General features: G+C 39.4%; 1 protein-coding gene across 3 annotated transcripts in view; it reads right to left on the reverse strand.

Moving 5' to 3' along the window:
• Positions 1–236: 236 nt before the first annotated feature.
• The window catches only part of AIG1 (androgen induced 1), a 246,779-nt gene continuing 220,752 nt past the window's right edge, over positions 237–26,263 (reverse strand). The window contains exons 5-7 of one of the 3 annotated variants that reach the window (XM_047770057.1): positions 7,413–7,576; positions 6,742–6,800; positions 237–935 (exon numbers count right to left, since the gene is read on the reverse strand). In XM_047770057.1, the coding sequence (XP_047626013.1) occupies positions 6,775–6,800; positions 7,413–7,576 (190 nt within the window). In that variant the 3' untranslated portion in view covers positions 237–935; positions 6,742–6,774. Of the gene's footprint in view, positions 936–6,472; positions 6,801–7,412; positions 7,577–26,263 lie in introns of those variants that run through there. The other 2 variants (XM_047770055.1, XM_047770056.1) reach the window with 2 other exon arrangements.

A 26,263-nucleotide genomic window follows, 5' to 3' on the forward strand; every position in this document is an offset into this window, starting at 1 on the left:
TTACTACCTATTTGGCATTAGTATTATTTAAAAATAATTATAGTCAAAGACTTTATAAGCTAGCTTTTTTCCCAACATAATTATTCTTTTTGGGTTTATCAAAAAGACACATACTTTTTAAATAAAAAAAAAAATACAAGAACCAGGCTCAATAAGACCACTTTCAACAGGTAATAGAAACAAAAAAGAAAGGAACACCAGTGTTAGGTTTTGAGAGACACCGTGCAGACATCAGGTTAAGGGTTGCTTGGCTTTTATTAGATTTAGTTTGCTTGCATCTAGGAATTTTCACAAGATTAAATCATGAGATCCAAATACACTCAGGGATTTGACTAAATCAATACACTTATTACTAATTTTGCCTATTTGAGGCAACTGTGACATTATTGCAATAGGGGACATCCATCCTGTTCCCTCCAGGCTCACCCTGTGGCCCAGGTTCATTATCCGGCCACTTGTAGGACTAAATAAATACACGAATGCCATACTTCACAAATGTCCCTTTCGTTTTCACGTATTTCTCAACAAGAAACACCACAGGATTTTAGCTTTTTTTGATTAAATAGGATTATAATTGCAAAAATCCAACGGCCAGTTTTTGCTTTGAAAACTGGAAGAAGCCGAAAGAAAAAAAGAAAAAAATGTTATTATCGATAATGAATTTGAAAAGAATTCCTTAGAACACAATTGAGGGCAAGTTATTTCGGGACTATCTGTATTCTATTCTCTTACGTATTTCTCTATAAAAGGTGTCCCTCCCCTACCTCCCCTGGGGCAGGGAGATGGAGGCGGATTCCATTGCTTTCTTTGAAGCTTCCTCTCCTGAACTACCAAGGCCCAGGGGGTAAAGAGTCTTCAATGGCGGCTCCATCCTGCTCTTCCATTTAGACTTGGATCTCATTCCAATTTAGGTTTCTCTTTCTCTTCTTCCATACCTAGAAATACAGGCAAAATACTTCATTTGAACATCAGATTAAACTGGGAGCAGGTTTGCCAAAGCTGCTTTGAGAGAACTCTCATCTCTCTACACTTCTCCCCACCCACCCTCCACACCCATCCCTTTTCTCCTAGCTAAGAGGGAAAGTCATTTACAACTTTCTCCAGAAACTTCCTCAGTGACCTCTCTCCCCACCCTTCCCCCCAAATCAGGACAGAACATCTCGGAGACACACCCAACTCTAACAGCCTCTGGGAGTGAAGGACGCAAGTCAGTTCTTGACTCATTGAGTTTGCACAGAAATCCCAACCAGACTGCTTTGTAACCAGCATCCATCAACAGGAGATGTGGAGCTGATGAGTTTCAAAGGGACTTTATTTATTTTTATTTGATTTGTGTCCCTTCCTAAGGCAAGGACTCTGGGTTTTCAAATATCAAATCTTTGTGTTTTTTTTTTTTTTTTTAAGACTCATAGAGAGCTTATTAGCCACAAGAACTATTTATTTCCAGACCCACATGTAATTAAACTCAAGTTCTCCCTCTCTTCAACCCAAAGCCGGTAGAACTGTTTTTCTTCCTGAGAGACTCATATGTACCAGACTGGTAAGACCGCTGCCTGTTGTCTGTAGTGAATAGTTAATGATGTTTCATTTCCCTGAAGATGAAAATGTTTAAGTCATTCTCCTAAATTAAAGTTAAATCTGGGAAAAGCTCCCCACTTCTTTTTGTTTGTTTTGTTTTGTTTTTTTGCTTCTACTTAAATACTTTTGTTTTAAAACCAAATTTTCAGAGCCTTTTTGCTGTAAAAACCCCAAATACTGCCTGGCAGGTTTTGTTAGTATTCTTTTATAAGTTACAAGTTCTCTGAGGACAGAGCTCTTAACTATTTTGTTCCTGATTATATTCCCAGCACCTAACAGAGTGTCTGTCTCATAGTAGGAGCTCAATTAGTCGGTATGGAATAAATGAATAAACAATGAACACAGAGAAGACTGAACTAGTGGGAAAGCAGTAGAACAAAACATGGAGGATCATCACAATATGGCTTAAAATAGGAGACAACCTTGCTGCCCCTTTTGCCAGCTCCTAGCATGTGGGTTTTGTGTGGTCAGGGCGGTAGCAGTGGAATGCGGGTAACATGCTCAGAACAGGTGTCCTTGGACAGTCTTTTAGGTTTGGTTTTCATGACTAAAGAACTGGCAGAGATCTGTAACACTTTTTCCAAAGTACTTCTCGGAAATCCTATTAGGGAAAACTTCAAATTAAAGAGTAAGGACGTTTGAAGGGAGGAGGAATAGGGTTGAGGGGGAGAAGGCAGGAGATGGCTTAGTTGTTGGGTAACCAAGGCAAAGGCAGAAAAACACAACACGGATTCTGTTCAAATAGCACACATGACTTGGGTCCCAGCTCTGTCCCATATTCCCTCTCCTGTGGAGAAGCTAATAACTGCTTGCTTTTCTCTTTAAAGTCTCTTCTTCCTAAGTGTTCTCCTGCAGATGAATTGAGCTGGCAGTAAGAGTGGAATCTTCAAAAGTGAGGGTGGAGACCAGGGGGTGTTCACCGACCCAGAAGGGAAAATGGCTCCCCACCTACTTTAGTTTGGCAGCTTTGAGGTGGAGGGAAAAAATTAGACAGCTGTAAATAATATCTGGAAGAACCAGAGGTATAATTTCCACACAACTAGGAGAAAGAAACCTGTCACAAAGCTAAGGCAGGATGTTCTTTCAGGAATGTAGAGGAAGAGCTGATTGACCCTGAGAGACTCAGTCATGTGATTCCACTGGGAGAGGGGCCCAATCAGAGGGCAGCGCTGGGGCCCTGGGGGCCTGTGGCTGATGTGCGTGAGTTCGTTGGAAAGTTGGGGGAGAAGAAAGGTGGCAGTTTCTGTCACATGGACCTGGCGCCAATCTCTTCTCCTTTCTTTAAAAAAAAAAAAAAATTTTTTTTTGCCTTTTTTTTAATGGCTGCACCTGAGGCATATGGAAGTTCCTACACCCCAGCCACAGCAATGCCAGATCTGAGCCGTGTCTGTGACCTACACCATAGCCCATGGCAACACCAGATCCTTAACCCAGGGGCTGAACCTGCATCCTCATGGATACTAGTCAGATTCTTAACCTGCTGAGCCACAACAGGACCTCCCTCCTCTTCTTTTTCCTCTTTTGTTTGTTTTCTCTGCTCTTACCCCAACCTTTCACTTTGGGCCACTTTCATTTCTGGTCATATAAAGCTTGACTTTAGTAAGACTGGTTACAACACTTTGGCATACTGGAGTTGGAATAAATTTTTATCTTAAACACAGACTATTTCAGCTGTTAGGGGATGAATTATGTCCCCCTCAAATTCAGAGGTTGAAGTCCTAATGCTTAGGACTTCAGAATGTGAGAGCTAAGGCCAAGGGTGTGTCTGGACAATCATTTGCTAAAGAGATCAGGCATGTGTCTCATGGATCCAATTAACCATCTCCGCAGAAGCCAGGAAGGACCTGTCGGGGATCCTCTCACCTGAGGATCATGGGAAAATTTTGTACCAGTAGAAACACTGCCAGCCTGGACTGAAAGGGACAGGATGAAATGAAGGAAGAATGACTCTGCAGGTGGTTCTGGGGCTGGCTCCTCCTTAGCTCCAGAGGGCTGCTGCCCAGTGCTGAGATGGCAGGCCATACCCCCTCTCCTGGTGAGGCCTGAGGATATAGCATTCAGCCAAAGAGGACTATTCTCATGTCTTATACTTGAATGGAATTTGCCCTGCTAGCTTTCAAACTTGGTTATGACTGTGACTGCACCCCCGCCCCCCTCCCCTGCCACCTTCCCTGTGATTCCCCTTTTTGGAAAGGGGATGCATATGCTATGCCTGTTCCACCACTGTGTTGTGGAAGTAGATATATTTCTGTCTGGCTTCACAGGTTCACAACTGGAGAGCAATTTTGGTTTAGGATGAATCATATCCAAGTCTTACCCATACCTGAGGTAGATGATATTTAAGATGAGATTTTAGATTTAAGAGTTGATGCTGGAAATACTTTGTGGGTTGTTGGCAATGTATTTTGTGTGATGGAAGGACATGCACTTGTGAGGGGGTGGGCAGAAGGTAGATTATAGCTGAACTGGTCTCCCCAAACCTAACCACTCATACCTCGGAATGTGATTGTGTTTGGGGGTGGGGTCTTTCCCAAGTTAAAATGAAGTCATCAGGGTTTCTCTAATCAAATACGGCTAATGTTTTATAAAAAGAGGAAATGTGGAGACAGCCTCACATACAGGGGAGAATGCCATGTGAACATGAAGACAGCCATCTGCAAGTCAAGGAGAGAATCCCGGAACAGATCCTTCTCTCACAGTCCTTAGAAGGAACCATTCCTGCCAAGACCCTCTGGCCTCCAGGGATGTGGGACATTAGATTTCTGTTGTTTAAGCTGATTAGTTAGTAGTCCTTTACTATAGCTGCCCTTGCAAGCCAGCATAACAGCCACAAAGCTACCTTGAGTTAACTTCATTTAAAAGGAGCAAAAGCTTCATTGTTAACTTAGCTTATTTTAGGGGCTTTTTTGTTCATAGATCATACCAGGTTGATCTATTCTGTTTTTTTTTAAATGATCTAGATCCATGATTCTGAGTGAAGTTTCTGAGCTCTCGTATGTCTGGGTTTCTGAAGTGATGTTCCAATGGTTCACCAGAAATAATACTGGATTGAATACTAGTCAGAAGGTGTTGGCTCTGCAACCACCTATTTTGGCAGGTTGCTTATTTCTAGGTCTCAGCTGCCTCTCAGTGGGGAAAAAAAAAAAAAGAGGTTGGTTTTGATGATTTCTAATCTAATTTTCAATTCTAAGATTCTATAATAATGTGTTTTTTTTTTTTTTAATTTGAAGCCAATATAACCAAGGGGAGGAACCTGAGCCATTAAAAATCCATAGGGATGGATCTAGGGAAGGGGACTCAAATGTGGTATTCCTGCTCTTTGGGGGATTTTGTTTGGGGTGTAGGAAAGGTACTCAAGATTGTAATACTGTATTTGATTGTATTTAACTCCTTTTAACACACACACACACACACGCACACACGCACAACACACCTGCTTTTTAATCAACACTTTCAAACTCAGTTACCTATAGAGCCAGGCAACTACTGTCAGGGAGCAAAGTGGCCAGGTGAGGAGAACTAGGGAAAATTTTAGAGCCATTTAAAGGAGGCAACTGATGCTCAATTCTAATTCCTTTTTGCCGGAAAATAACAGTGGGCTTGGTGTTGCCAGAGCTTAAGATACTTGATTAGCTAAGATATCTGGACTTTATGTGAAATCTCTGAATTTTAAAATATTGGTTCAAAACCAAAAATCCTGTATAGGTCAAACAAAACTTTCTAGCAGGTGAAATTTGGAGGAGGCCATGAGTTTGCAGTCCTTATCATAAACAAAAAAGATGCCCACTTTACACAAAACATCTGCCTCTGAGGAATTAACTAGACGGTTCCGTGTAAATAAAATTAGTATCTACATCTTAAATGAGTTAACAAAATATTAACCTTAACTCACATTACTCAAGAGAATGGCACCAATTAAATTGGACAGATCATTAAAAAAAAAAAACAAAAAAAAAACAAAACAGGAGTTACCATCGTGGTGCAGTGGTTAATGAATCCGACTAGGAACCATGAGGTTGCGGGTTCGATCCCTGCCCTTGCTCAGATGGGTTAAGGATCCGGTGTTGCTGTGAGCTGTAGTGTAGGTTACAGACGCAGCTCGGATCCTGTGTTGCTGTGGCTCTGGCATAGGCTGGCAGCTACAGCTCCGATTAGACCCCTAGCCTGGGAACCTCCATATGCCGTGGGAGCAGCCCAAGAAATGGCAAAAAGACAAAAAAATAAACCCAAAAAAACAAAAACCTTAGCTTCACTATTAGTTTTTAACTTGGAACTCAAGAAAGTTGCTAAAATGTAGTAGTCTATTAATCTAGCTTTCTTCTCTCTTGGTTTTTTTGCTTTTGGCTTTGTCTGAGGCATTCAACATTCCCAGGTCAGGGATTGAATCTGCACCACAGCAAAAGCAGAGCCACAGCAGTGACAATACCTGCTGAGCCACCAGGGAACTCCTCTCTTGGTTTCTAAGTCATCTTCTCTTGGTAGATGTAGAACAGTGGCCAAATGTAGGTCTGAATCAAGCTAATCAGGGGGGAAACAGGGTGTCAAAAGAACTTCCTGAATAATGTATATTAGACACATTTGATTAAATATAGTCTTTCTCCCAAGAAGCTGATAAAAGTTTATATTTTTTCTCAAAATATTTTTGTAAGTTAACTAATAGACGATGATTCCCATTGAACAGAGAGGAAAATGATTCAAAGATTAATTTTTAGTCCCCCAAGCTGTGGCCTGAATTGAATAAAAATATTTGACACTTTTTCTAATAGACCACTGCTGAAAATCCAGCCAGCTGCTGAGAAAGGAAACTCTCAAATTTCTCTGGGCTATTTAGCACTGGTTAACACCTTGACATATACAACCTTAGAAGATATACACACAAAAAAGTCCAATTCAGTAACATGCAACAACTGTGTTTTATTTATCTGATTAGATCAATTTCCTGGCATAGTGTCTGGCACAGAACAGGGCGCTTAATGTCTATGGAGCAGAGACCATTTACTGGTGGCATCTACAGTGTGGTGACTGTATCGGAGGCGAAGCCCAGAGCTCTCTAAAATCCTCAAACCATCTTGTCTTTGGATGTATTTTCATGCAGGGCTCAAATCACTACATATCTGTGCTGTTGCTTTCTCCACTTTCCCATTTTTATGTTATCTTACATACACTTTGGACAGGTTTTGCACAGCGTGGGTATGATTACGTGCCTTGCCCAGATGGAGGCTCTGCCATAAATAGAAACAAAAAAGAAATCGAATCATAGGTTAAGAGAGTTTTTGTAGCAATGAAGTATCACCCTTTACTGCCCCTACCTCTTTGCCACCTTCAAGATTTGACTGTGACCACCACTAGGTGAATCACAGTTGCCAGAGAGGCATTCTGTGCTACTTAGAGTTCTAGCAGAATGGTGCTAGGACCTCTCAGAAGCTATTGCACCCACACAAAGGATGACACACAAAGGTCTGGATGACTTCTAATGAGACTGGTTACATTGAAGAATTTATCTATTTAATCAGGGGTCCCTTTACCTAAGGCAATATTTTGTTAGAGTAAGCATCCTAAAAAAATTTTTTTTTTTGGTTAACACTACATTTCTCCCTATAAAATTTTATAGACATGCTTCTTTTCTCTTAGATTTGCATGTTTTACTAGCTAATATGACAAAGTGAGTAATAAACCTTTCAGGTAACTGCCAGCAGCCCTTAAATTAATATTATAGTTATAAAAATGACACTTTATAAGAGATCCTGTGCTACAGTGGAATTTTCCTTCTTTCTCTGCACACACTCTTTTAGACAGCAATTCCTTTGTTTTATGCTCCCCTAAACAATACTTACTTCTCTGTGTGTCCCAGATATAGCTGTTCAGAACTTCTCCCAGCAGGTACAAAAAGTTCATTAGGATGGTTGTAGACCCAAAGAAGAGGATTCTGGCTCCTGGGCCAATGTGTTCCAGGAAAGGGTACACCCACATCCCAGTTACATGATGCACCCAACACACCCTGCAATGGAATTGGAAGGGAGACAGAGACAGAAGTTACTCTCATGTCAGATTTCAAAGCTGCTGCTCTTACTAAATACAGACCCCTTACTCCAAACATTCTTCAGCAATGCCAGTCGCAGTCTGCTTCTGACGCTCAGCAGCTACCAGGAACTTTGATGTTGTTTGTTTGTTTTCTTTTGTTTTTTATTCTAAAACAATTTTAGACTCTCAGGAGAATTGCAAATATGGTACCAAGAGTTCCAGTACGCCCTTTACTCTGCATCTTAACATCTTGTCTAACCATGGTACAAGTGCTAAAATGGAGCAATTAACATTGGCAATACTACTTATGGAACTGCAGACTTTATTTGGAATTTCTCAGTTTTCCCACTGGTGTCCTTTATCTGGTCCAGGATCCCACATCGTATTTAGCAGTCCTGTCTCTTCAGTCTCCTCCACTCTGGCAGTTTCTCATTCTCTTCCTGTCTCTCTTGTCACTGAAGGGTCTCATCAGGTACTTGAAACTGTTGTTTTTCCAAATACTGTTATACAATCTTTCTAATTCCTTCTTTATGTAATGAAACAACACAGCATTAGGCAACCACACTATCATGAAACCTAGGTGAGAATATTCCAGGCTGTTGCCAAGCTGCCTTCCAGCTAGGAACCAATATGTATCCCATATGCTGACAGAACCATCTAGTAACCTCGCTGACACCTGGCTTCCCACAGCCTGATCTTTGGATCACTTTTTGTTTCTTTATCTTCCCCCGCCATGTTTTACATAACCCTTGCTTGTAATTATTCTATTTGTGTTGTAGAGATATTTTGGGCTCAGTGGGAATACTTCACTAATCTCTACCATTTTCAAAAGTTCCCCTAGACTATTTGCTTCACTGGTTTGGTCCTGACACAACTGCTGAGAACTCTTTTCCAAAACATTCTTGGGCTCATTACTTTATCCATTGTTGTCAACTTTGAAGACTAAATAAAATACAAATAACTTCATTGCATGGGGAATAAAGATGACTTTAAACATTTTTGTGTTTTGGGGTCATCTTCCTTATCATCCATGGCTTCACTCCTCTCTAAGGAGTTTATCTGTGTCTATATTACCAATATATAAACTTCATCTAAGGCAAGAAACCTGCCTTGACCTTAGGCTCAGTGAGGGTGATATCACTCCCCCTGACCCCTGCCACTTGAGGAAGTAAAAATTGAGTCTGGGAGGGTGGTGAAGAAATCTTACTCTTTTTGAGTATAAAGTATGTATACATACACACTACACACATACACACATATAGTATATATAAAATGTAAACATATATAGTTTAAAGTATAAATATATGTACACATATATAAAAAACATAAAGAGATATTCAGTTTATCTGTGATATTAAAGTTCCATGGGCCCAGAAATTCCACTCCTAGGTTTATAACTAAAAGAACTGAAAGTAGAGACACAAACAGGTATTTGCACACCAATGTTCATAACAGCATTATTCACAATGACCGAAAGGTGGAAACACCTCAAGTGTCCATCAACAGATAAATGGATGAACAAAATGTTGTCTGCACATACAATGGAATATTATTCAGCCATAAAGGGGAATGAAATTTTTGTATATGCTACAACATGGATGAGTCTTAAAAACATTTTTCTAAGTGAAATAAGCCAGACACATAAGGACAAATATTATATAATTCCACTTATATAAGATATTAGTATAAACAAATTCATAGAGACAGAAAGTATAATAAAGATTGCCAGGGGCTGGGGGGAGTGAAGAATAGAGAAATTATGTAATGGGTATAGAGTTTAAGTGATGATAATGATAATATTTTGGGTATAGATAGTGGTGATGATTAGATAACATTATGAATGTAGCCAAGGACACTGAATTGTACACTTACAAATGGTTAAAATGATATATATTATGTTATGCTGTGCATATCTTACCACAATGAAACAATTTCATGGGTGGAAATTAGAGGAAAAAAATACCTAAAAAGCATCCTTGGTGGAGGGAGTCAATAATGGAAGAAAGATTGAGAAACCCTGCCTTGGAGGCCCCTAACCAGTTCAGCTTGAATAACCGTCCAAACTAAAAGATTTTTACCAAAAGAGGAAGCCAGGCTAGTCAAGGTTTTTGTTTTTTTGTTTGTTTTGTTTTTTTTAAAGATGAAGCATTTGTGAGAGTCAACAGGGATTCTGATGCATCATATTTTGTTTGTCCATATGTTAGAGGTGGTTTTATTTTCCTAATCTTGTCTTAGTGTAAGGAGGTGTTGTGAACCCATCAAATGACTTACTAATTTCTATGGCGATAATACATTCTCTCCAAAATGTAATTGTAATAGGGCTGTGATTGATTTTGCAAACCAATGTATAAAATTATAATCCCACTCACTGTAAACAGTTTCCTCAACGAGGCAAATTAGGAGCAATTCTAATTATGAATGCCTCATTATATTTTTATACTTGTTCCTGGCATTCTACTTGGAATGAAACTTTCCTGAGCAGCTTTTGGTAATGTCTGATATCAGGCCTCTATTCCTCGGATGTCATTTGTAATGCACTTTTGCTTTGTATGGAATCATCTTATACTACTGAATAGTTGTAACAGCCATACCCACATCCCCTCTATCTCTAGAGGACTCCTAAATTCATAAATCCAGCCTTGACGTCTCCTGATCTCCACAGTTCTATATATACCTAATTGCACACTGTACATCTCCCCTTGGAGAATGCATCTCTAAGCTAACACTTCCATGATGTCTTCATCATTCTTGTACATCTGTCCCCTCCTTCCATCATCCAAAAGCCAACACATGTCTCCCACAGCCTTCGCTTCTCAAATCAATGACTACTACATTACCCTAGTAGTAGCTTGAGGTAGAAAATGTGGGGCCAGATTTGACTTTTTTCCAAAACCCATATCCAATCCATCCTTAGGTCCCATGGGCTCTATTTTTCAAATATACCTTAAATATCTACCTCTCACCATTGCCACCACTACCGCCTGGACTCAAGTCATCACCAGCCCTCACTGGGACCAGTGCAGTCGCTTCCTGACTCTGCTTTCCTCCTTGCTACAGTTTATTCTGTAGCCTCTTCTCAATGGACCATCTAGGTTGATCTGGACTGAAGTCAGGGCCTGCCACTACTTTGCTCAAGTAGCTTTTGTGTCTCATGCAGAGTAAAAGAAAGAGTCCCTGGGTGGTTCTTCAAGACCCTGCCTAAGCTTGCTGGGCACTTCTCTGACTTTGTTCCCATTCATCTCCTCTTGCTCGATCCATTGGCCACACTGGCTCCTTGCTATTCCTTGAGCACATGAAGCACTGTATTTGTTCCTGTGTCTGGAACATTCTTCTTACCCCCATTTTCCCCAGTTTCCACAGGGCTCCTTTATGTCTTTTGAGTTTTTACCCAAATATCACCTTCCATCTTAAGTCTTCTCAAGCTACTATATCTAAAAATTACCACCCCGAAACTCACCACTGTCCCTCCCTTTAGTTTTCTCCTAGCCATTTATTTTTACTTGTCTGTTGATTATCTATCCAGTGAGCACAGGAATTTTTAGCTATTAAGTTCATTGCTAGAATCTGTGTCCCTTGTAAATGTGTGACACATAGGATGCACTCAAAAATCACTCGTTGAATTGCTAATTGAATAAAGGAACATCAATGCTGGAGGCCAGCTCCTGCGGCCAGGGAGTGTACACTTTCCCGAAGAAGAGGGACAGACGTCAGCTTTTGCATCGGAGACAGCCTCTTTGTCTCTTCTTTCAGGGCACTGGACTGCTCAAACTTTATTGGCCACAGTGGTTGATTATATAGACAGTTTTTCACTACAGATTACATTACAGTGTTAAAAGTACATTGGTTAACTATTACATGGTATAGCAGCTATGCATCCTGTTTTAAGACCTCTATCTTAACTAAACTTAGTGAGTACTTTGAAGAGGCCATAGACACAAGAATTTGGCATTTACAAACCTTGCTTGTAGACTGGTGCTTATCTTCAAAGCGTTATGGCAGGGAGGTAGTGTAAGTAAATATAAACCAACTTAACTAAACTAGCTATCACTTAAAAGCTTTTAAAATCAAAGACAAAACTCACAGCTAAGTTTTTTGGATAATATATGTCTAACTTTTATGAACCTCATTAAAATCCTAACTCTAAAGTTTACTATATAACTAGTTAATAGATAAACACTATGTTTTAACTAAGTTGGATTTAAATAGGGGAAACTCCTTCAGGATGAAATTCTTATTATATTATTGTTGTAACTTTGTTAAATCACAAATCACCACAGGAAAATTAAGAATGGAAAATAAGACTAATACGTAAATAATCAGGAAAGACTGAGGAAAACTGAATAACAAATAAAACAGCAGGAAAGACTAGGTCACGGGAGAAACAATCCATGTTCTCCGGCGCAAACATGGAAATTGTTTTCCCAGGAAAGCCCCAGTTCTTTCCCATCAGCATCAAAATGAGGGCTGTGTAACCTGAGGCCTGCCCTCGGCTTGTACCCTGCAGGCAGGCTTTCATCCTGACCAGAGGCCCACCTTCGGCTTGTACCGTTCAGGTGAGCTCCCTTCCTTGGTTAGGAACCTGCCTTCAGGTTTTTTTTGCCATCAGGCAAGGTCCTTGTTTTGAGTCCCTGCATTTTCTCAGCTCCCCGCACATCAAAAACAACAATATCTGTTTATTGAGACTCCACTGACTTTGCTCCATTCGTCTCCTCTTGCTCGATCCATTGGCTACACTGGCTCCTTGCTATTCCTTGAGCACATGAAGCACTGTATTTGTTCCTGTGTCTGGAACATTCTTCTTACCCCCATTTCCCCCAGTTTCCACAGGGCTCCTTTGCCAGTGACTTAAAAAGTAATTTAAAAAGTCTCACTCTCCTACCCTAAATCTTTAGGTCCTTTGTCAGAAAACCTTTCCTGTAAAGAACCAGATAGTAACTATTCTTAGTTTTGCAGGCCACACTGTCTCTGTCACAACCCTCTGCTCTGCCACTTCAGTGTAAAGGCAGCTGTAGACTGTATATAAATAAGTGAGCATGTTCATGTTCCAATAAAACTTTATTTATAGACATTGGAATTTGAGTTTCATGTAATTTTCACATGCCATGAAATATTCGTCTTCTTTAGATTTTTTTCCCAATCATTAAAAATATAAAAACCATTCTTAATGTGTGGGCCATAAAATATACAAAAAATAAAAAATAGGTGGTGGATGGGCTGGATTTAGCCTATTGTCTATAATTTGCTGGCCCCTAGTTAAAATAGTTTTTTGAATGGTGGCCAACAGACACATGAAAGGATGCTCAGTGTCACTAATCATCAGGGAAATGCAAGCCAAAACCATAATGAGCTATCACCTCCCACCTGTCAGAATGGCTATGGTCAAAAAGACCACAAATAACAAATGTTGGTGAGGATGTGGAGAAAAGGGAGCCCTTGTGCACCACTGGTAGGAAAGTGAGTTGGTGCAGCCATGACTAAAAACAGTATGACGATCCCACAAAAAATTAAAAACAGAACTACCATATGATTCAGCAATCCCACTCTTGGCTATGTACCTGATGAAAATGTAAACATTAATCCTAAAAGATATATGTAGCCCAGGAATTCCCATCGTGGCTGAGTGGAAACAAATCTGACTAGCATCCATAAGGACGAAGGTTTGATCCCTGGCCTTGCTTAGTGGATTAAAGACCCGGTGCTGCTGTAAGCTATGGTGTAGGTCACAGATGTCGCTTGGAATTGGCGTGGCTGTGGCTGTGTATAGGCCAGTGGCTATAGCTCCTATTTGACCCCTAGCCTGGGAACCTCCATAAGCCACAGCTGTGGCCCTAAAAATACAAAAAATAAAACAAAATAAAAACAAATAAAAGATATATGTAACCCAATGTTCATAGGTATTATTTACAATAGCAGAGATAGGGAAGCATCCTAAGTGTCCATCAATAGATGGAATGGATAAAGAAGATGTGGCACATATATATACAATGGAATATTACTCAGGCATAAAAAGAATGAAATTTTGGGGAGTTCTTGTCATGGCTCAGCAGGTTAAGAAACAACTAATATCCATGAGGATGTGGGTTCAATCCCTGGCCTCACTCAGTGAGTTAAAGGATCAGGCATTGCTGTGAGCTGTGGTATAGGCCTGCGGCTGCAGCTCCAACTCAACTCCTAGCCCAGGAACTTCCACATGCTTTGGTGTGGCTGCTAAAAGAAGAAAAAAAAAGAATGAAATTTTGTCATTTGCAACAACAGAGATGGATCTGGAAGGTATTATACCTAGTGTAATAAGCTGGACAGAGAAAGACAAATAATTTATGTTTTTATTTATATGTAGAATATAAAAAATAAAACAAAAAATGACTATAGGAGAGGGTTTGGGAGAGGGGAAGGAGATTAAGACGTACAAACTACTAGGTATAAATTAAGATATGAGGATGTAATATACAAAACAGGTAATACAGTCAATATTTTATAATAACTTTATATGGAGTATAATCTATAAAATATCAAATCACTGTTGTACAACTGAAACTAATATAAGGTTGTAAGTCAACTATACTTCAAGAAAAAAGTAGTTCTCTTCATTTCACAAAGAATTTCCATTCAAAGCAGGTCACCAGGTCTTCCCAGCAATCCTAGATATACCATGTCATCCTATTCTACTGCCTATTCTACTGAGATAAAAATCAGAGTTTATAGAGCATAAAGACAATATGTCAACTGACAATGGAAATGTAAAATTCTCAGGTCAGGGAAGTGGATAGCTGTTCTGTGTATTTGCTCTAATATGATTTGAAATACTTTTTACTGTGTCCAACCACCTGATGAGATATAATTTCCTCCATTTCACGGATAGAGAAACTGAGACTAGATTAAAGAACTTGTCTTTAAAAACAGCAAAGCCAGGAAATGAAGTGAGGGTTTTCTTTCTTTTTTTTTTTTTAAGTTTTTTTTTTTTTTGACTTGGTCATCAAACCATCTCAGATCCAGAAGTCCTGTTGTGGGGTTTTACCTGGATTGGTGTGAATGATGCATCCACTTGTCCTAACAGGTTGTGCTTTCACCATTTGTTTCCTTGATGTAATCAGGGCTCAATTTTCTGCACAAAAAATGACTCAGGGCCTTGCTCATCTATTTGTGGAGAGTTCTGTTTCTTGGTTGACTTTCAATTTCTATCTCATTCTAAGGCCTTCTTGTCTTAGTACCCAAACAACTCATGCTTAAGGTAATGACGCCAATTTTAATTTTAGCCTAAAAAATGGATAACCATAACGTGTGTGTGTGCACACACATAACATGTACATACATACACATATGCTATAGTACCGTAAGAATGTTGAGATTGCCTGTTTTATTGAATGTATCTCTAATTTCATTCACTTGACTGTGCAATTAAAAATGACATTTATTAATGCCTCCTATCTGAGTACTGGGCTGCACACTAAGGATACGGAAGCATATGAGGCACAGGTGATTCCTGTCCACTTGCAGTACAGTCTAGTGAGGAATACAGCTATTCACGGAGAAATGACAGGTGTAGTCAGAGTTAAGCATAAGAATGTCATGGGTGCACAGAGATCACTATATACTTTTTTTGTGAACCTTATACTTATCATTAGGCTTTCTTTCCCTTGTATGTTCACCTTTCTTTTAAATCAGTTTTTTCTAACCTGATAAATATGCTCAAATGTTTTTCATTCAAACACAATCAAAAAGTTTCCATCAACTTCACAAATACTGCCCTGTATCTCTCCTTCTTTTCAAAGACAAGCTTCTTCAATGAGTCTGCACTCATTGAATCCTCCATCTACAGCAGTCTGTCTTCTTTTCCTCATACTCTACCAAAATGTACTGGCTCTTTGACAACAATTTCTATTTTCTTCCTACCGCTTTGGCTGTTCTTCTTCTTTTCCTTTGCAAATTCACCCTTTCCTGCCCAGCCATAACATGCTGAATTTCCTTAAGAATTTGGTTTTAAACCTTCTCACATAACACATTCTCAGCTGATGAGTTCTTTCATGTCCAGATCTGCAAAAATACTACCTATACATAGTATTTCATAAATCTATGTCCTAATCTGGATCTCTCCTCTATAGAACAATTTATCAAATAGTCCTTATAACATCTCATTTTATATAATCATAAGGATACTTCCAACTCAATATAGCTATAGCCGAAGTTAAGCTTTCTTCCAACAAACCTGGTCACCATCTAGTATTCCATTCTGCAAATGGTACTACTATTTGTTTAATTTCATAACTCAAACCTGGGGTCATCTTCGCTCCCTCCCTCTCTTTCACCACCTATATTCAATGCATTATCTTGTCTTGTCAAGGTTATCTTACACATCTCTAATATGCTGATTTTCTTCCATCTCCATGACCAACATCTTAATTGTGTTATAATCATCTCTGCCTAGAGTATGGCAATAACTTCTAATTTGTCTCCACATCTACTTTTGCCTCCCTCCAATTCATCCTGACAACTGCCAGAGTGAACTTTTCAAACTAGGAATCTGAACTATGTCCCTGCTTCAAACATGTCAGTGGCCTTCCATTGCCTTTTTTTTTTTTTGTATTTGCACGTTTTATTTTTTAAATTTTTTAAAATTTTATCTTTATGTTTTCCATTATAGTTGACTTAACAGTGTTCTGTCAATTTCTACTGTACAGCAAAGTGACCCAGTCATAAAAAAAACCCCTCATTTTAAATGAATTTTAAAGGGCCCTTCATAGAGTTGGCTTCCACTTGTCTCATACCTTGCTCCTATCTCACTGGCTTTCATTTTGTTCCATGATTTCACCATGTTCCTTCTTGCCAGGTGGATTTACACATGCTTCTTTCTCTGCCTATGATGTCAGCAACTTATCCCTTAGACTCTAAGTTTTATTTCTCCTTTATATCTTAGCTCAACTATTATAACTAGCCAGTTATCACACAGGACTGTTTTCCCTGATCTACTAGACTAGGTCAGATTTTATATGCTGTTATAGAACAATCAATTTTTTTTTTTACTTTGCAAGCTCTTCTTTTATTATTAGTAGTTAACTTCAAGTGATACCTTTATTTGCATAATATTTCTCTCACTCTTGCATATCTAAGTTCTGTGAGGTGAGGGAGTGTCTGTTTCTACCTATCACTGCATCCTTAGCACTTACCACATGCCTGTCACATGGAGAAGGAATAAATGAATAATGTAGCATTTAGGCTGTGATGGGAAGGATGAGTAAGAATTATTTGAAAAAAGGTGGGAGGCAAGAACCTTCTAGCCAAATGGGGCAGTATATGTCCAAAGACAGGAAACAAGAGAGAACCCCCAGATCTTCAAGAAGAAACCATTTATATTGAAATTTAAGGACAGGGTATGAGGGGCTAGCAGGTTCCAAACTGTGGGTGGCTTTTTAAGCCATGGTGAGAATTGTGGACTCTGTCCTAATGTGGACAACAGAAGGTCTTCGAAGCATGTTAAATAAATATGAAACATCAGATTGACCTGGAAATCCATTGTGTCAGATGTGGTAGCCACGACTGGAGTGGAGTGGAGTGGTAGTAATGGGAATGAAAATTAGTTGGTAGATTTAAGAGCTATTTAGACTAGTGTCCATCAACAACTGTAGGTCATAAGCAGCGGCATACTGTATGCAGTCAGGAGAGCTGGTATCTTTAGGATGTTTGCAAGCTTGTTGGTTGGTGGCTTAAATGCAACCATGGTGGGAGCATTTATACCCCAAACTGTCAAATGCTATGCATCAGGCTCCCCTTCCCTTCCTCCAGAAAAGCTGGTTTTTAAAACCAGTAAACAGTGGTTACAAGCATTTTAAAAAGGGAGAACATATAATAGAAAATATCGGGAGTTCCTGTCATGGCTCAATGGTTAATGAACCAGACTAGGATCCACGAAGATGTGGGTTTGATCCCTGGCCTTGCACACTGGGTTAAGGATCCGGTGTTGCCGTGAGCTGTGGTGCAGGTCAAAGACGCGGCTCAGATCCGGTGTGGCTGTGGCTGTGGTGTAGGCCGGCAGCTACAGCTCCGATTGGACACCCAGCCTGGAAACTTCCATATGCTGCAGCTGTGGCTCTAAAAAAACAACAAAAAAATTGTTTTGTGAAACTTCTATTTCACTTAAGTGTGTGTGTGTGTGTATACACAGGTACATGCACTCTGGCTGGGTCATGATGCAAAGGATTTTTTTTTTTTTTTAATTTACAGTAAAATTACTTTGAAAGGCACTGATTTAGGAAATAGAACTTGGTGATTGACTGGATTTAGGCAATCAGGGAACTGAGATGAGTTAAGGATTAATCATAGATTTCTGGCTTGATTAACTGGGTGGAGAATGCTTCCATTTCCTGAGATAGGGAATGCTGTGAGGGAGCAGGTTTGAGGAGATGATGAGCTCAGTTTGGACACGTTGCATTTGAGGTCTGTAAGATATCCAAGTGGAGATATCCTGAAGGTAGTTACATGGGTTTGGACTGTAGAGAAAGGACTGATGTGGCAATACAGCTGTTGGGTTCATTGGCAAAAAGATGGTGGTGGAGGCCATCAGAAGAGATTAGAGTACAGGAAGGAAATAGGAAGGGAATAGGTCTATAGGAGAACCCTGAGAAGAATCAAGATTGAAGGGGTAGTTCAAGGAGGATGAGACTAAAATGGAGACTGAAAAAGGTGGGTTGGAGCCCCGGAAGAAAGACAGAAGTGGAGTCTTGAAGCCAATGAACAAGTGGTTCCAGAGTAGAGTAGACATTTAGCAGCACAGGATCTTTGAGAATTGAGAATAATTACAAAACTGACTTTCCACCTACAAAATGAAAGCCAGGAATTTTTTAGATTCCAAGTGGTAGGTGTATCATTCAAATCTACTTTGGACATTGACTGGGTATAACTGATGAACAGCAAGTAAAGAAAAACTGACCCTGTCAAGCTCAGTAACTCTCTTTGGCCACACTGCATCCTGTCACATACACCATGGGTTGTGGTCGTCACTGGAGCTCTTGAGGAGCTTCAGTGAGGAAGAAATATTGTCCCTCCTTTTTTTTTTGTCTTTTTAGGGCTATACCCATGGCATGTGGAAGTTCCCAGGCTAGGGGTCCAATGAGAGCTACAGGTGCCGGCCTACACCTCAGTCACAGCAACACAGGATCTGAGCCACGTCTGCAACCTACACCATAGCTCAAGGCAACGCTGGATTCTTATCCCACTGAGCAAGGCCAGGGATTGAACCTGTGTCCTCATGGATATGAGTCAGGTTCATTACTGCTGGCCACCATGGGAACTCCACATCCCTCACTTTTTTGGCTCTGTCACCTTGTTTATCCTGGATAGACCCATGTACCTATATTACCACTGATGACCTTTTAGTTCTTAAGATTAGTTTATTTTAAAAAGGATTTAAAATTGATTTTATTATTAATATTTAGATAAGGAGCTAGGCTATATGATAGCTGGGATATAAGCTCAAATGACACACAGGACACAGACTCATATACAGTGACAGCTAATAGCTAATAACATCCAATTCTTAGTGATAGGCACTGCGGTAAATGTGTTAGAGGAAGGTATTATATTAGTACCATTTGGTAGATGAAGAAACTGAGGCCCTGAGAGGGTCAATATATGGAGAAGCAGAGCTCCCCACCTGATCAGTTAATTCCTAGCCTGTATGCCAGACTCCTCTAGTGCTCTGAAAACTAGGATATGATAGATGAGAACAGCTTATAATGTGCTCAGAACCAAAACTGATCCAAGTTTGAAATCATTGCATAACTTTCTTTTTTTCCCCCACTGACTGTAAATGCAACTCATGCTCAGTGTAGAAAATGTGTGAGATAGAGAAATTTTGCAATATGTAAGATAAATCAGTTTTGGTGAAGTTTTAACACAAGACTAAGTCTCTTATAAAACTCAGAAATCAAATTTTACAACTTTTTCCAAGGGGAGAAAAACCACTGCAGGGATAAAGTAATAAACACTTCCTTCAGAGAAAGCTTTGACTTTCTCCTTAAGAAAGAGTCACATCATTTGAGCAGTTAGCCTACTGGAATTTACTCCTCTGCTAAGTAGGCAATGAACATGCGTCCCAGGGTGGGAGGAGATAAGGGATGTGCCTTGGCTTCCTGCCCAGTGGGTTTCTGTGTGTTCTCCAACAGAGGTCTGTGGTACTTCCAACCTGATGATTCTGAGGGACTTTTTCAAGGGCAGTTTTGACTTTTGGTTCAAATGCTGACTGTAGACCTAGCCCTTACTTTAAATCTAACTGTCTCATTTTAGGACCATTCTAAAGGCCCCTTGGACATCTCCTGAGTAATGATTGCATGGAGATTGGTTCTTGCTCCATTTCTGAGGATCTAGAATTTTGAAGTGTTCTGGAGTTCCTGTACTCATTCACTTGTTCAACAAACATCTCTGAGTCCCTACTGTGTGCCAGGTGGGGCAAGCAGCAGTGGAGGTGCAAAGATGCGCCCTTGAGGAGGGCAGTGTGGAGGGGTGCTAAGTCTCACACTGAAAAGGCCGTAGGTCCTAGGGAATATGACAAAGGACATCTTTCTAGAACACAATAGGGGTCTGAAAATGGGGCTCAAAAAATTCTCCTTGGCTTGGTTCCTGCCATGGCTCAGAGGTAACAAACCTGACTGGCTAAGGATGTGGGTTCGATCCCTGGCCTCACTCAGTGGGTTAAGGATCCAGCATTGCTGCAAGCTGTGGTGTAGGCTGGCAGCTGTAGGTAGCTCCGATACGACCCCTAGCCTAGGGAATTCCATATGCCACAGGTGTGGCCCTAAAAAGAAGAAAATTCTCCTTGATACTACATATGGTAGTGCTAGAGAATTAGTCCATCAATTCATAGGCAAATACCAAATGGAGGGATCCCATCTGAAGCTGTGTTGAAACATTCTCTAGCTCAGTTATAGAGATAATTTTAGAAGATACAGACATAATTATATAATTCTTCATTGACTGTGGGTTTAATATTCTTTAAGACAATCTTTTAAGGTAATATCATCATTTAAAATTCATCAGAGCATTTTCCATTTTCTCATTGGAGCTAGCCTAAATGTACAGAACCTGGGCTGAATCTATACATGGGTCCAATTTTATGGGTGAAATTACCTGGAGCTCTGTGATAAGAAGGGCCCCAAAGTTGGCTTAATGATCTGCTGTCACCATCTTGAAATTTTTGAACAAAAGGCTTCACATGTTTTTTTTTTACTTTTTTAATCTCTACAATATATTTTTTATTTTTGTTTTTTAATGATTTTTATTTTTTAATGATTTTTATTTTTTCCATTATAGCTGGTTTACAGTGTTCTGTCAAGTTTCTACTGTACAGCAAAGTGACCCAGTCGCACACATATATATACATTCTTTTTCTCACATTATCCTCCATCATGCTCCATCATAAGTGACTAGATATAGTTCCCACTGCTATCCAGCAGGATCTCATTGCTTATCCATTCCAAGGGCAATAGTTTGCCTCTATTAACCCCAGATTCCCAATCCATCCTACTCCCCCACCCCTCCCTTGGAAACCACAAGTCTGTTCTCCAAGTCCATGAGTTTCTTTTCTGTGGAAAGGTTCATTTGTGCCGGAGGCTTCACATTTTTATTTTGCTTAATTATTAATTATTTAAATTATTTAAATTATGTAGTGGGTCCTGTCTATGCAGTTGTGTCATCTATACTTCAGATCAATTTCCAGCTCACTCATATGCTAGTTAGGTCCTTTTTGATATTATTTAACTTTTTGAGCCTCGGTTTCCCCTTTACCAATACTGCCTTCCTTAGAGATGTAGTCATCAGATAATGTAAAATTAGCACAGTCAACTTACGATAGACAAAACAGAAACAAAAAACAAACAAACTTTCCACTGCTTCTATTTATGCAGAAATATATCATATTTTTCTGTACTTCTCACACACAAAGATATTTTCAAGGTTATAAGTCCCTCCACCCATCCCTGGGGAAAGAGCCAAATTGTGTGTACCTCCCAAAATGAATTCCTATAATGAGGTAATGAGAGGATGTGTTTTCTTCCTAATTCTAAATCACAAATATCAGAGTAATTTAGCTACAAAAGCAGGCCAAAAGTCTACTTCAGAATATTTCCCCCCAACCCATGTCCTGACACATGTCTAAACTGGTTTCAAACAACTGGCTTCCTTTGGGACCCATTCTCTTCAGCCTACCTGGTCTTATGGTGATGTTTCCCTGCAGAGAATTCAATTCAAATTTCCCTTAATAAAATTCATAACTGGTTTGGCTTAACTTTAATCATTTGGACCTTCTCAAAGCATACAGGTGCCAAACATCAAGCTGAGACACTGAACACCATAGGGAACATGTGTTCTTTCTGGAGGGAGGTGGGCAGTGTGGTTAGGAAGGGATTGTTGTGGCCCAGGCAATCATCAGAATTGGCTGCAGAAACCCGTGTTTAAACCTCTAGCTCTGGGAGTTCCCATTGTGGCTTAGCGGGTTAAGGACCCAAAGTGGTCTCTGTAGGATGTGGGTTCAATCCCCCGCCTTGTTCAGTGGGTTAAGGATCTGGCATTGCCACAAGCTGTGGTACAGGTCTCGGGTGCAGCTGTGATCTGGTGTTGCTGTGGCATAGGCCTCAGCTCTAGCTCTGACTCTACCCCTAGCCTGGGAACTTCCATATGCTGCAGGTGGGACCATAATAAACTGCTAGCTCTGGAAGGGGAGGAGGAAGCACATCCTAAACCCACAACAGAAAAATCATAATTTTATGTACTTTGCAGAAGTGACCTCCAGTGTTTCTCTCGCACATTTCATGCATCTCCCTCGACGAGATTCTTATTTTTAGGATTACAGTGTTTGGGTTATCCCTGCCATGATTACATCTTCTTTGATCCTGTGACCTCTCTGGACCACCAACCTCTCTAATTACTAAACTTCTTTAATGAACAGCAATCTTCCCAGACATTTCTTGAGCTCCTGCTTTGTAGCAGTGCCCAGTGCTGTTTTTTTTTGTTTTTTTTTTTAATCATGAATGGATGTTGGGCTTTGTCAAATTCTTTTTCTGCATCTATTAATATGACCATACAATTTTTCACTTTAGTCTGTTGATGTGGATTACATTAGTTGATTTTCAAATATTGCCTGGCCGTGCATAACTGGAATAAATTCCACTTGGTCTTGAATAATTCTTTTTATACACTGATGAATTGGATTGATAATATTTTTTTAGGTATTTTGCATCTATGTTCAAGAGAGGTATGTGTCTACAGGTTTCTTATTATATCCTTCTCTAGTATTGATATTTCTGGCCTCTTTTTCTCTGAAAGTGATTGTGAAGAACTGGTATCATTTCCTTCTTAAACGTTTGGTAGAATTCACTAGTAAAACCATCTGGTCTTAGTGTTATCTATTTTGAAGGTTACTGATAACTGATTCACCTTTTCTAACAGATATAGGCCTATTCATGTTGTCAGTTTTCTAATGTCAGTTTTGGTAGGTTTGTCTTTTTCATCTAATTATTATCATGTTTGTGGGCATTGAGTTGTTCATAATATTCCTTAAGTATTCTTTTACTGTCCATGGGATCAGCAGTGAGACTCTTCTTCATTTTCTAACATTAGTAATTGTGTGTCATCTCTGTTCTTTCCTTGGCTAGAACTTAATCAATTTCACTGATCTTTTTAAATAATTAGTACTTGGTTTTATCAATCTGCTGTTTTCAATTTCATTGATTTCTGCTCTATTTTTTATTTTATTATTTTTTATATAATGATTTTTATTTTTTTCATTATAGCTGGTTTACAGTGTCCTATCAATTTTCTACTGAACAGCATGGTGACCCAGTTACACATACATGTACACATTCTTTTTGCTCACATTATCATGCTCCATCATAACTGACTAGACATAGTTCTCAGGGCTACACAGCAGGATATCATTGCTTATCCATTCCAAAGGCAATAGTCTGCATCTATTAACCTCAAGTTCCCAATCCATCCCACTCCCTCCCCCTCGGCAACCACAAGTCTATTTTCCAAGTCCATGATTTTGTTTTCTGTGGAAAGGTTCATTTGTGCCGGATATTAGATTCCAGATATAAGTGATATCATATGGTATTTGTCTTTCTTTTTCTGACTGACTTCACTCAGTATGAGAGTCTCTAGTTCTACCCATGTTGCTGCAAATGGCATTATTTTGTTCCTTTTTATGGCTGAGTAGTATTTCATTGTGTATATATACCACATCTTCCTAATCCAATCATCTGTTAATGGACATTTGGGTTGTTTCCATGTCTTGGCTATTGTGAATCTGCTCTAATTTTTATTATTTTCTTTCTTCTGCTTGCTTTTGGCTTAAATTGCTCTTGTTTCTCAAGTCTCCTAAAGTGGAAGCTTAGAGTACTGGTTTTAGATCTATTCTTTTTCTAATACATGCATTTAATGTTCTGTATTAACCTCTGAGCACTGCATTCTCTGAATCCTACAAATTCTTGATAAGTTGTATTTTCTTTTACTTTCTGTTCAAGATATTTTAAATTTTGGAGTTCCCGGAGTGGCACAGCAGAAACAAATCTGACTAGGAACCATGAGGTTGTGGGTTCGATCCCTGGCTTTGCTCCGTGGGTTAAGGATCTGGCGTTGCTGTGAGCTGTGGTGTAGGTCGCAGACGCATCTTGGATCCCGCATTGCTGTGGCTCTGGTGTAGGCCAGCGGCTGTAGCTCCAATTAGACCCCTAGCCTGGGAACCTCCATATGCCTCTGGTGTGGCCTTAAAAAGATGAAAAAAGATAAAAAAAAAAGATATTTTAAATTTCTCTCAACACTTCTTTGACCTGTGTTATTTATTGGCATGTTAATTAATCTCTAAATATTTTTGTATCATCTAGATATCTTTCTGTTATTGATTTGTAGTTTAATTCCATTGTGGATTGTGAACATATTTCATATGATTTCTATTCTTTTAAATTTAAGGTGTGTTTTGTGGCCCAGAATATGATCTTTGTGGTTAGTTGTGTTAGTTTCTGGTGTACAGCAAAGTGATTCAGATATACACACACACACACATAACTATATATATATAGTTACATATATATAATTTTTCACATACTTCTCCATTATGGCTTATAACAGGGTATTGACTATAGTTCCCTATACTATAGAGTAGAACTTTATCATCCTTTTTATTTATTTATTTGTCTTTTCTAGGGCAGCACCAGTGGCATATGGAGGCTCCAGGCCAGGTTTCTAACAGGAGCTGCAGCTGCCAGTCTGTGTCACAGCCACAGCAACACTGGATCTGAGCCGCATCTGTGACCCACACCACAGCTCATGGCAATGCCAAATCCCCAACCCACTGGGCGAGGCCAGGGATCGAACCTGCAACCTCATGGTTCCTAGGCAGATTTGTTAACCACTGAGCCATTATAGGAACTCCAATTATCTATTTTATTTATTTTTATTTTATTATTATTATTTTTGGCAGTGCCTGCCACATGTAGAAGTTCTCAGATCAGGGACTGAACTCAAGCCACAGCAGTGGCCTGAGCCATAGCAGTGACAATGCTAGGTCCTTAACTGCTAGGCCACCTGGAAACTCCTATTTACAGTAGTTTGTATATACCAATCCAAAACTCCTAATTTATACCTTCCCCACCCCTTTCCCCCTTTGGTAACCATAAGTTTTTCTATGTCTGTGAGTCTCTTTCTGTTTTGTAGATAAGTTCATTTGGGTCATACTTTAGATTCCTTTAGATAAGTTATATCATATGGTATTTGTCTCTTTCTATCTTCACTTAGTATGAGAATCTCTAAGTCCATCCGTGTTGCTGCAAATGGCATTATCTCATTCTTTTTTATGGCTGAGTAGTATTCCATTGTGTATATAAGCCATTTTAAGTTTATTTTTGTTTGTGAGGTGAGGGTGTGTTCTAACTTCATTGACTTACATGTGGCTATCCCGCTTTCCCAACACCATTTGCTGAAGAGACTGCCTTTTCTCTATTGTATAGTCTTGCCTCTTTTGTCAAAAATTAATTGATCACAGGCATATGCGCTTATTTCTGGTGTCTCTATTTTGTTCCACTGATCCATATCTGTTTTTTTGGTGACAATACATAGTGTTTTGATTACTATATAGTTTGTACTATTGTCTGAAGTCTGGAAGGGTTATGCCTACATTTTTTTTTCTTTTTCCTCAGGACTACTTTGGAAATTCTGAGTCTTTTATGGTTTCATATTAATTTTAGGATTATTCTAGTTCTCTGAAAAATGTCCTAGGTATCTTGTTGAATATTCTATGTGAGCATGAGTAGAACATGTACTCTGCTCTTGTTGAATAGGGTATTCTATATATGTCAATTAGATCAAGTTGACAGAAGGTACTGTTCAAGTCAACTACACCCTTACTAATTTTTTGCCTGCTTGACCTATCAATTACTGAAAGAGAGTCGTAGTTGATTTGTATGACTCTTACAGTTCTATCAGTTTTTCTCTCACATATTTTGATGTTCTGTTGTTAGAATCATACCCATTGAAGATTATATCTTATTGGAGAATTATTCCCTTTATCATTATATACTGCTTCTCTGTGATAATTTTGTTTTTGAAATGTGCTTTTCTGAAATAAATATAGCAACAGCATCTTTATTTTGATTACTAATAACATGTTATATCCTTATCCATT

This window comes from Phacochoerus africanus, chromosome 2, assembly GCF_016906955.1.
Source record: "Phacochoerus africanus isolate WHEZ1 chromosome 2, ROS_Pafr_v1, whole genome shotgun sequence".
Lineage (NCBI taxonomy): Eukaryota > Metazoa > Chordata > Mammalia > Artiodactyla > Suidae > Phacochoerus > Phacochoerus africanus.